Source organism: Jaculus jaculus, chromosome 4 (genome assembly GCF_020740685.1).
Source record: "Jaculus jaculus isolate mJacJac1 chromosome 4, mJacJac1.mat.Y.cur, whole genome shotgun sequence".
Classification (NCBI taxonomy): Eukaryota; Metazoa; Chordata; class Mammalia; order Rodentia; family Dipodidae; genus Jaculus; species Jaculus jaculus.
In genome coordinates this window covers 37376733-37389311 of record NC_059105.1, presented here as the reverse complement: position 1 = coordinate 37389311, position 12579 = coordinate 37376733, and the positions used below count along the sequence as shown (strand labels likewise).

At 40.7% G+C, this 12579-nt stretch overlaps 1 protein-coding gene across 1 annotated transcript in view; it reads left to right on the top strand.

The window, feature by feature from the left end:
• Positions 1–12579, top strand: part of Fam117b (family with sequence similarity 117 member B) — a 75582-nt gene that overhangs the window by 58787 nt on the left and 4216 nt on the right. The window contains exons 5-7 of the mRNA XM_004653577.3: positions 1417–1560; positions 3599–3821; positions 8408–8528. Of these exons, the coding sequence (XP_004653634.2) occupies positions 1417–1560; positions 3599–3821; positions 8408–8528 (488 nt within the window). The remainder of the gene's footprint in view (positions 1–1416; positions 1561–3598; positions 3822–8407; positions 8529–12579) is intronic.

The window sequence follows — 12579 nt, the reverse complement described above, 5'->3', positions numbered from 1 at the left end:
CTGCAAACGAACTCCAGACGCATACGCCCCCTTGTGCATCTGGCTAACGTGGGACCTGGGGAAACGAGCCTCGAACCGGGGTCCTTAGGCTTCACAGGCAAGCACTTAATTGCTAAGCCATCTCTCCAGCCCACTAAAAACATTTTTAATTTAAAAAATAGGGCTGGGAAAATGGTTCAGCAGTTAAAGGTGCTTGCTTGCAAAGCCTGTCAGCACAGGATTTGATTGCCCAGTATCCACATAAAGCCAGATACCCAATGTGACACTTGTTCCTGGAATTTGTTTATAGCAAGAAGCCCTGGAGCATACATATTGTCTCTCTCTTCCATCTTCTCTCTCTCTCTCTCTCTCTCTCTCTCTGTCTGTCTGTCTGTCTCTCTCTCTTTCTCACACACACACACACACACACACACACACAAAGACCCACTTAAAAGCCAAATGCATAAGTGGAGCACGTGTTTGAAGTTTGCTTGTAGCAGGCCCTGGTGCACCCATTGTTTCTTTCCCTCCCTTTTCTTGCAAATAAATTTTAAAAAGTAAAAATTAAAATAAAACAGTGACATTCATTGGAAAAAGAAAAATGCCTCGCATTTTATTTCTGGAATTAAATGCTAAGACTATTACAATAAATTTATAAATAATTGAATTTCTTAGGAAAGTTACTTTCAAGTCTACAGTACTGCTGTCAGATATGGACTTAGAAGTGATTTTTGTTTCCAACCAAAATAATTTTCTTTTTGATAAACTATTGTTTAAAAACTTGTTTACTTATTTACACATGCATATGACAATACGCCAGGGTCTCTTGCCACTGCAAATGAATGCCAGACACATGTGCCACTTTTTGCATCTGGCTTTACATGGGTGCTGGAGAATCGAACCTCAGCCAACAGGATTAGCAGGCATCTTTACTGTTGAGCCGTTTCCCAGCCCTAAGCTGTTGTTTTCCTGAACTGTCAATCAGTGTGGAACTAGGAAATTTTAAAGCTATTTTCTGAAATCTGAACTCTGTTATAGTTGTGAAGATTTCTGAAGTTGACTTTTTGTATTTTTCTTTACCTTAATGTTCTTTCTAGTCTGTCACACATGCTGATGAAATTTTTGAATTTTATCTTAATTACTTGGGATTTTGTCTTTAAATTATACTTTACATATTCTAAGAAGCAGATTTTGGTTACTTACATTTTTCTTTCTTTCTTTTTCTTTTTATGAGGTAGGGTCTGACTGTAGCCCAGGTTGACTTGGAACTAACTCTGTAGTCCCAGGCTAGCCTTGAACTCACAGTGGTTCTGTACTTCCATTACTTCATGCAGTACCTCTCCAGGCTAATACTAAGTCCATTTTTATTTGCTTTTAAGTTATTTATTATCTATCACCTTGAAAACTTTTCTCCCTTGTCTACCTTATTTTCCTAAGGCTCCGGTTCCAAAGAGTACGCTCATTCCAGTAATTCCCATCACCAAGTCAACAGGTTCTAAGTTCCGGAATAGTGTGGAAGGACTGAATCAAGAGATTGAAATAATTATTAAAGAAACTGGAGAAAAGGACGAGCAACTTATAGTAAGTAATTATATATCCTACAATCAACCCTATACATGGATACTTCTAATTATTTTTTAAATGCCATTTTTTTTATTTATTTGAGCTTCTTGTTGAGAGAAAATGAAAATCTATCCATTTTGAAAAAAATGTTAGCAATGATTGAATTTTTTAATGTCTTTGTATCTCTCAGAGGCAGAGACTATTTTTTTTCTTTTGTGTGTATGTGTTTCTAAACCACTGGTTAAATGATATACTCCTCATTTACTGTTAGTCCATTTAACAGAGTGTGGGTCACTAATTTATGGGATGGCAAGGACCTGCAATTCTTTGTAAACATGTGTCCACTTGTTTGTCGGTCAGCTGTTACTTGGTGTGGGTTGACAGGCTGTATCTTCATGAAGTACACTTAGAAACCACCTGCTTTTTCTTTCTACACAGTGAAAAAAATTACTGCTTAAATTTTAAAACTATACCACAGAGTACATTTATCTAACTAAGCCTTTTATCCTTTAGTGAGGGAGGAATTAGAGAGTTTGAAGTAATATTTTACAGATGTTTAAAAAGATTATCTCCCTTAAGATACAATGTTGTCAGGTATACACATGTAATCCTAGATACTGGGGAGGAGCTCCAGTTTGAGGCTAATTTAGGGAATAGCAGAGTCTTTCTCAAGGTTGGCTTAGAGAGCATACACCATTCACTCTCCCCGTTCTCCTTGACAGGTGTGCTTTCCCTGGTGTAGTATAGTTAAGTAAATCAGAGGTGTTCAGTGAACTGGTTTCTCTGCTTTTAGCCACACAAGCTTTCTTAAATACTTTTAATTTTTTATTTATTTTTATTTATTTATTTTGAGAGTGACAGACAGAGAAAGAGGCAGAGAGAGAGAGAAAGGGAGGGAAAGAATGGGCGTGCCAGGGCCTCCAGCCACTGCAAACGAACTCCAGACACATGTGCCCCTTTGTGCATCTGGCTAATGTGGGTCCTGGGGAATTGAGCCTCGAACCAGGGTCCTTAGGCTTCACAGGCAAGTGCTTAACTGCTAAGCTGTCTGTCCAGCCTGGGTGTCTTTTTTTAGTTGCTCTCCACCTTATTCTTTGAGCCAGGATCTCTCACTGGCTCTAGAACTCACTGATGCCACTGGACTAGTTAGCCAGTGAGCTCCAGGGACTTCCTGTCTCCACCCTCCCAGCCCTGGGATCCCAGGTGTATACCACCACCACACCTGGCATGTTATGTGGGTCCTGGAGATTTGGAGACAGAGAGAGAGAGAGAGGGAGGGAGAGAGGGAGAGAAAGGGGGGGGGAGGCACACCAGGGCCTCCAGCCATTGCAAATGAACTCCAGAGCATGTACTGCCTTGGTCATCTGGGTTACTTGGGTCCTGGGGAATCGAACCTGGGTCCTTTGTCTTTGCAGGCAAACACCTTAACCTCTAAGCCATTTCTCCAGCCCCACACAAGCTTTCTTAAGTGTCTCATTGATTTTACCCTATAATTAGCACTGCTGTGATTAAACTTTTCCCTCATTAGGAAGATTCCTGTGAAAAACTTGAGGGGGCATGGGTAAGAGGAAAGCGGAAGCAAAGGCCTGTCATCAGGTTTCACTAGTTTTCACACTACGGGTAATCTTTTCCTGTGCTAGAACCTAGGTTTCTCTTTTATCATGGCTATTACTCATAATATTAGAAACAGCATTTACCACATGATAAGTAATTTGGTACATTCATTTATTCAGTAAATATGGACCACCTCTGTGTCCCAGGATGCTCACTGGAGTCAGATTAGGCAAAGATGTCACCAGTGAGCAACACAAAGGTCCGGTAAGTAGAAGAGTGGTTTGGGGATAAGTTGTGCCGTACAGCCCGTGCTGGCTTGGAACTTACATTCCTCCCGCTTCAGCCTTCCAAGTGCTGGAATTACAGGTGTATTCCATTGCACTGGGCTTACAATTGGATTTGTGAGTTTCTGGCACTACAAAGGAATGCTGACATTGAGTAAATGGCTGGTAAATTTCAAAATCAATGGTAAATCTGTGTGTTTTTAAAACTTTTGTAACAGCCACAAGATATTCCCGATGGCCACCGCGCACCACCCCCCCTGGCGCAGAGAAGCAGCAGCACGCGCAGCGTTGACACGCAGACCCCGGGCGGGGCAGACAGGGGCAGCGACAGCAGCCGCTCCCAGTCCGTGTCCCCCACGTCCTTCCTCACCATCTCCAACGAAGGCAGCGAGGAAAGTCCTTGTTCAGCTGATGACCTGCTTGTTGATCCCAGGGATAAAGGTATAATAAGGAAATTGTCACTGGATGATGCTGGAATACAACCTGTTTCATCGTTCATTCTCTACTTGGACACATGCCAGTGAAACAGGGTCAGAGCATAGATTCAAAACAATTAGAGCACAAAACAGCTTTGCTCTGGTGCTTAGGTAGTGGTCCTGTTGAGTAGGTTTATGGGCTTTTGTTTGCATTTTTTAAATTTTAAAGTTGATTTACAACTTGCTAATTAGTCAGTAGATGAACATTTTCATGAGAAAGTACTTTGTACTCTACCATCTTACTAGTCATGTTTTATCACCTTAAATAGTTTTTAATTAAATAAAAAGCCATTAACTTAGTGAGTTTTCAGGATGTTTCTGAAAAAGATTGAAGATATTTGTATGAGTGTTCAAAGCAAACCTGCAGTAAAAGGTTGGAGGATACTTCCATGCAGAGAAAATAACCTAAAGGCAGAATCAGTTCTACCTTTTAAAACAAATAAGATCTTATTTTAAAAATATTTTTAGTTATTTGAGAGAAAGAGAGAGAATGGGCATACCAGGGTCTCCTACCACTGCTAAGGAACTCAGACACACATGCCATTTTGTGTGTCTGGCTTTAAGTGGGACTCGAACCTGGGCTGGCACACTTTGCAAACAAGCCCCTTTAATCACTGAGCTATTTCTCCAGTCCCCTTAAAAAAAAAAAAAGAAGAAGAAGAAGAAGCCGGGTGTGGTGGCACACACCTTTAATCCCAGATGTTGGGAGGCAGAGGTAGGAGGGTCACGATGAGTTCAAGGCCACCCTGAGACTACATAGTGAATTCCAGGTCAGCCTGGGCTAGAGTGAAACCCTACCTTGAAAAAACAAAACAATACAAACAAACAAACAAACAAAAAACAGAAATAGGAGCTGGAGAGATGGCTTAGCAGTTAAGACATTTGCCTGTGAGGCCAAAGGACCCAAGTTCAATTCCCCAGTACCATGTAAACCAGATGTACAAGGTAGCTTATGTGTCTGTAGTTTGTTTACAGCAGCTGAAGGTCCTGATGCTCCCATTCCCCACCACCACCCGCCATCTGCCTCTCTGTCTCTCAAATAAATAAAATAAAAACTTAAAATTTTAAAATAAAAACAAATATTTTTATTTAATTGAGAGAGACACATACACAGAGGAGGTCTTTTTTTAATCTATTTTGACAGTATATAGTTACCATAATCCTCATTATTATATATGTACTGGAAAGCAATAACATGATATTGGTCAATTCTCTAGGTCAGTTTAGTAATTTATTTAGGATCTTGTACATACTGAGTATTGAATGTGCTAAAATCCCTCATAGTTAGGACTAGGCATCACTACTAGTTACTAAATCATTAATGGAGCAGTCTGTAGAACATAATTTGCTAAACAAGTCACTTTGAACTTAGGCTTCTTAAAGTTTTTCCTCCCTCTCCACCCCCCCCCTTTTTTTTTTCTTCTGAGATAGGGCATCCCTGTAGCCTGGACCGACCTGGGACTCACTCTATAGCCCCAGGCTGGCCTCAAACTAGAGGTGATCCTCCTACCTCATCCTCCTGAGTACTGGGGCTAAATTTTTGCATGACCACGCACAGCTGTGGTCCCTTTTTGCATGAGAAATTTTGTGTGGTCCCAAGTTCATAAATTTATTAAATAGGTTACAAATCAAACATTAATAGGTAACATAAATTTATTTTAAAACGGTTCATTGGTTGTACATATAATTTTACCATTTATTAAAGGTGAAAGCAAATTTGCATGTCAATGAGATGGATGAGCTTAATTTATTAAATCTGGGCTGAATTTTTGATACCGAAGGAGAGCATCTTCTTGAGAATTGAGAGCAGTTTTTCAGAATTGATTGTTGTTTTGATTTTGTCATTATCAATGCTAAGAATAATGCTTTACAAAAATATGTAGTGTAAAATGACAGAGTATGTTTAGGGCCATTTTCAGAAATTGTTGAAATGTTTGTCCTAATCCCAAATCAAAATTCATTTGTTATATTTTCTTTCCTTCCTTCCTTCCTTCCTTCCTTCCTTCCTTCCTTCCTTCCTTCCTTCCTTCCTTCCTTCCTTTCTTTCTTTCTTTCTTTCTTTCTTTCTTTTTTAATGAAACTCAGGCAAGAAACACAAACAGCAAATTTTAAAATGAAGATTCCAAACAATATAATCCAGAGATAAACTAATTTCATACATGCTGAGGAATTACGTTAGGAAAATATTAAAAGTCCTTGTTTTCCCTAATTAAATCATTATATTTCTTTTTATTAGTATATTTATTTATTTGACAGAGAAAGAGATAGAGAGAGAATGGGCACTCCAGGACCTCCAGCCACTGCAAACAAACGCCAGACACATGCGCCACCTTGTGCATCTGGCTAACATGGGTCCTGGGGAATTGAGCCTGGGTCCTTTGGGTGGAAGCTATCCCTCCAGCCATAAATCATTATATTTCTATAAGAAGAGAAATTTTTTTAAATATTTTATTTTAGTTATTTATTTATTTGAGGGAATGGGCACACCAGGCCCTCTGGCTGCTGCAAATCAACTCCAGGTGCATGAGCCACCTTGTGCATCTGGCTTATTCGGGTCCTGAGGGATCAAATCTGCATCTCTTGGCTTTGTAAGCAAGCACCTTAGTCACTAAACCACCTCTTCAGCCCAAGAATAGGAAATTTTGTATGTACATTCGAAACACTGAAGTTTATACTATATGGTAGTCTTGAATCAGAGCCAGTGTTTCAGGCAGCCTTGGTTGGCATTGTGTGGTGTGAGGGCATGCTCAATGCAAAATATACAACTCCCATTTTTAGTTATGGAACCCCTTAAAGAATCAGGACTTAAGTTTAAAAAAGGCCAGGCTTGGAAGCCAGGTGTGGTAGAGGCCAGTGTGGTGGCACATAGGTGTAATCGCAGCAGGCGCTTCAGAAATTCAGAGTCATCCTTGGCTACATAGCAAGCCTGAGGCAGCCTGGGCTACATGAGACCCTGTCTAAAAACACAAAGGAAAAAGAGAAGTTGGATTTAAACTAGACTGGCTCTTTTTGTTGTTGGAGTCTATTAAATGGCTATTAAAATTTGCCTATTGATTTTCCATAGTTCCCACTTTATGTGCAGAAAGTCAATAAATTTTGTTTTCTTTTTAAATATTTTTATTTATTTATTTGCAAACAGAGAAAGAGGGAATGAAAATGGGCACGGTAGGACCTAGTGCCACTTCATATGAACTCCAGACACACGCCCCACCTTGTGCATCCAGCTGTAATGCCAGGACTGAGGAACTGAACGCAGGCTATCAGGGCTTTCGCCACCAAGCCATTGCTATAGCCCATATTTTCTTGTTTTTTGTTGTTGTTGTTGTTATATTTGATTTTAGGATAGTGACAAAGTAGCACCTATACATTTCTTTTAGGAGAAAACAGGGTCACAGTACTACTGCCAATGAGGAATTTGTAGGTTAGCTGACAAATTGAAAATTTTAGAAGTTATATAATGTATCAAGAATTAAGTTAACATAGTATAAATTGAGGATATTAGAATAATAAAATATTCCCTTTGAGCGGGTTAATTTGGAAGGATTTCAAAAACATTTGAGGTAGACTTTGTTAAGGGAGTTTTGGAAAAAACGAGTAAAACTCCCCCCCTTTTAGGTGAAGGGAAGCTCATAGGCAGAAGGAGGTATGTGATATACAGTGGCTCCGACTGCCTGAAGCAGACTGTATTCAAAGGAGCGAGAGGTCAAATTGAGAAACTTTTAAGGGCAAGCCATGAATTAGTGGCAGGCAACCATTGAAGAATCATACCACATACTTGTTCTGGGAAGTGTGGAATTATTTGAGTGTATTTTCTGAGTATAAGATAGAAATATGGCAACTAGAAGTTGTCAATAAAAACTTTTTTAAAAGCCAGTTGGGGTAGTGCATGTTTGGGAGGCAGAGGTAGGATCACTGAAATCGAGGCCACCCTGAGACTACATTGTGAATTACAGGTCAGTGTGGGCTGAAGCAAGGTCCTAACTAGAAAAAAGAAAAGAAAAGAAAAAAAAAAAACAATGACAAAAAAGGAAATATGCAGCTAGTTGCATAGGTGTTCAATACTGAGGCTTAAGCCTGGACTAGAGTGAGACCCTACTTCCAAAAAGGGCTGGAGAGATGGCTTAGCGGTTAAGCGCTTGCCTGTGAAGCCTAAGGACCCCGGTTCGAGGCTCGGTTCCCCAGGTCCCACGTTAGCCAGATGCACAAGGGGGCGCACGCATCTGGAGTTCGTTTGCAGAGGCTGGAAGCCCTGGCGCGCCCATTCTCTCTCTCTCTCTCTCTCTCTGCCTCGTTCTCTGTCTGTTGCTCTTAAATAAATGAATAAAAAATTAAAAATTAAAAAAAAAACTGAGGCTTAAGTGATACAGGTTTAGGCTATGATAAGAATTAAGTGAGAAAGAAATAAAATCTTATTGATATATTAACATTCATGTTAAGGTGATGATGAAGATAGCAGTGTTCCTGCCCTCGAGTAGTTCATATGCAGTGCTACAAAGTATAACTGTATTTTGTAATAGTTTTTCATAGTGATCAGTATGGCATCTCTTGCAGAGAATGGAAACAACTCTCCTTTGCCAAAATATGCAACTTCACCAAAACCTAATAACAGTTACATGTTCAAAAGGGAACCTCCCGAGGGCTGTGAAAGAGTCAAAGTCTTTGAGGAATGCTCGTAAGTATCCTGTTCACAAACACATGGTTTTTAATTAAATTTTTTTACTGCCAATTTTAACATTATGTAATGTATTTTGATCATAATCCTCTCCTATTACCTTCTCTTGTCCACACACATTTTTTTGTTTTTGTTTAGAATTAGAAGTAAGTTGAAAGAGCAGTACCGTAGGAGCTAGAGAGGTAGCTCCGCAGTAACAGGCACTTGCTTGGCAAGGCCTGTTGTCCTAGGTTCAATTCCCCAGTGCTCACGTAAAGCCAGATGCATATAGTGGTACATGCATCTGGAGTTCATTTGCAGTTGCAAGAGGTCCTGCCACTTGCATTTCCTCTCTTTTTCTCTCTCCCCCCACCTTCTTGAAAATCACCCATATATTGACCACTCAGGTTATGTTAATTGTTATCATTTTGTAGCTTCCACAAAGTGGCCACAGTGCAGCATAATCATAAGACTGTTACCACACTGAGGGAAGTACAATAGGAATACTTAATCAACTAACATCTAGTTTATAGCAATTACTGTCTCATTGCTGGGACAAAAGAAACAGCTTGTGGAAGGAAAGGGTTTATTTTGGCTTGTACTTTCAAGAGGACGTTTCCTCGTTGTGGGGAAAGCATGGCAAGAATAGGTAGCAGGTGGTCCCGAGGGCTGGAAGCAGCAGGAGTGAGCTCCCTGCACTGGCAAGGAGGCCGGACTATAAGATCTGAGGCCTTCCCCCAGCGACATACCTCCTCCAGCAGGGCCCCACCCCTGCCCCCACAAGGCTCTACCATTTGGGGGTCAAATGTAAGGCTTAATCACAAATGCATGAGGCTGTGGGAGACATTCTTCATTCACACCTCCCCTTAGTTATTCAGACTTCCTCAGTTCCTTAGAGCATTCTCTGTAATTTCTAGTGCCTGAATGCAGTCAGGTTCACATATTCAGTTCATTATTTTTATGCAAGATAGACCACAGACTTCACCTAGTATATTCCCTCTCTCTCTTTCTTTCTTTTTTTCCAAGGTAGGGTCTTTCTGTAGCCCAGGTTAACCTGGAATTCACTCTCTACTTTTAGGCTAGCCTTGAATTTACAGTAATCCTCCTGAGTGCTGGGATTAAAGGTGTGCACCACCATGCCAGGCTGTGGTTCCTTTCTTTGGAGAATCACATAATCTTCAGTTGTAGCCTACTTTTGGTCTCCGTTCTTTCAGCAATTTTTAAAATCCATTGTCTGCCAATACATGAAAGAATTCTGTCTTTTAAAAAATATTATATTTTTATTTATTAGAGAGAGAAGGAGGCAGATGAGAGAGAGAACAAGTACACCTGTTGCAGAGCCTCTAGCCACTGAAAATGAACTCCAGATGTATGTCCACCTTGTGCATCTGGTTTATATGGATACTGGGGATTAGAACCTGAGTCCTTAGGATTTGCAGGCAAGCACTTAACCTCTGAACCATCTTTCCAGCCCCAGTTCTCTATCTTTATAGACTCAGCCATGTTACTGTGATGAAGATAATATTGTGTGTGTGGTTCTGAGAATTGAGCTCAGGGCCTTATGCATACTAGGCAGGCAGTCTACTACAGCACTGTACCCTAGCCCTGAGAAACAGAATCTTAAACTCATGTCATCTAATGTTCTTGGTATTTGACCTCCTAATCCTCACATGCCTTTATTATCTGGTACTATAGTCAGCTACAATCATTTTTTTTAAGCTACTATCATTTTAAACTGATACTTCACCTAAGAAGTCTTGAAACTTTGGGATTTTAGTGGCTATTACTCCATGTTTTACAAGTGATAGCTACAGGAAGAAGTATTTATGAGGCAGAGCAAATTGATGATGAAGGTTATTTGGGGATATCATGGTATGACTGACTGACTAACTGGCTTACTTACTTATTTGCAGTGGTGAGAGAGAGAATGAGAATGAACTCCAGGTGCATTTGCCACTTTGTGCATCTTGCTTTATGTGGGCACTGGGAATCAAACTCAGGTCGTTAGGTTTTGCATGCAAGTGTGTTCACCTCTCAAGCCCTAAAGTTTTATATATTTACAGTTTTTATACATGAATATAATATATTTTGATCATAATTATCTCCATTACTTTCTCTTTTCCCCTTCCACTAGTCTCTATTTTACTTTGATGTCCTTTTCCTTTTGTATGTGTATATGACCCACTGAGTTTAGTTAGGGTTGCTGATATGAGCATGGTGAGGGATCATTTACCACAGAACATACAGTTTACCAGTGGCTAAACCACTGAAAATGTCTCCCCCACTCCAACATCCCTTGCCTGCCAATAACTTCTCGGGGAGGGATACAGGCCTCAAGTACCCTTCTACCATCCGTAGTGGAATGTTGAAGGGCCCAGCGTTACGCACTTATGTAGGTAATCGCAGCCACCGTGAGCTCATGTATGCAGTGACCATGCCATGTCCAGGAGACACAGTACTGCCCCACATCCCCTGGCTCTTAGATTCCTTAACCTATCAATTAAAAAAATGTTGGGTGCTGAGGAGATGGCTCAGTGCTTGTTTGCAAAGCCTACCAGCCTAGGTACAATTCCCTAGCCACCCAAGAAAAGCCATACAAGCATTTGTTTACAGTGCCAAGAGACCGTGACACAACCATACATAGACATAAATATGTACACACACACACACACACACAAAGATGAAACTTAAAAAATTATTCAGGGGTTGGAGAGATGGCTTAGCAGTTAAGGCACTTGCCTATGAAGTCTAAGGGCCCATGTTTGATGTCTCTCCATATCCCGTGTATGCCAGATGCACAAAGGAGACACGAGCACAAGGTCGCACATGCGCACTAGGTGTTACAAGCATCTGAAGTTCAATTTCAGTGGCTGAGGCCCTGGAGCACCAATTCTCTCTCACACTTTTGCTCTCGCTTTCCCTTAAAAAAAAAAATCAGTGACTCTGTCTCAGGGAAACATGACGGAAGAGTGATAAAGGAAGACACCCATGTTTTTCTCAGTTCTCTGTATAGAGGGCATGTATCTGTATACACACACAAAGTTATTAGAACTTTTAAAAAATTAGTCTCTTGCTGGGCATGGTGGCGCATGCCTTTAATCCCAGTACTCAGGAGGCAGAGGTAGGAGGACTGCCATGAGTTCAAGGCCACCCTGTGACTACATAGTGAATTCCAGGTCAGCCTGGGCTAGAGTGAGACCATACCTCAAAACAAAAATTAGTCTCTTGTTGCCCTGATTGTGTCATGATTAGAACAAATACCTTAGGACACATGGGTTTGATTGAAGAGTTAGCTTGTTTGATCATTATGGTTTGAGGTGTTTTGTTTTATTTTTCGAGATAGGGTTTCATTCCAGCCCAGGTTGATCTGGAATTCACTGTGGAGTCTCAGGGTAGCCTCAAACTCATAGTGATCCTCCTACCTCTGCTTCCCCTGAGTGCTGGGATTAAAGATGTGTACCACCACACCTAGCCAAAGTATAAAGAAAAAGCCAGAAGCCAAGGCATTCAAGAACGAGACCAAAAGACAACGACCATTGAGTGTTAACCAGTGTGGCTCAGTTCTGGTAGTCTGCATGCTTAGCATTTGAAAGGCTCTGGGGTAAATGTCTAGCAGCACACAAATTAAAATTAAAAACACAGCTCCACATTATATTGCTCTGAAAATCTTCATGGTTAACTCACCACTTTGTTTCAGAGACTATTAAGACTCCTTAACAAGAGAACCAAAATTTAGTCCTGCAGTGATGGAACTTGCCAAAACATAGACATTATGTATCATAAATTTCTTTGGCTGCTCTCTTCAGAATAATACAGACCTTGAAAAATCATGGTAGTGGAAGATATTCTTTTGCTTTAGGAAATGCATTATTCCTACTAGCTATGTTAGATTATTATTGAAATCCAGTGGCCATCAGCCTGAGCCACTTATGTGGTAACAGGGCTTCTGAAGGAAGTCCAAGCAGCACTGAAGCACGGAGATCTGCTGGCCCTGGAAGATACTTTGGCTCACGACAGATAGCCCTTTTGTCCTTTTCATTCGCTGTTTCTGACATGCCTTCAGTGGTATACC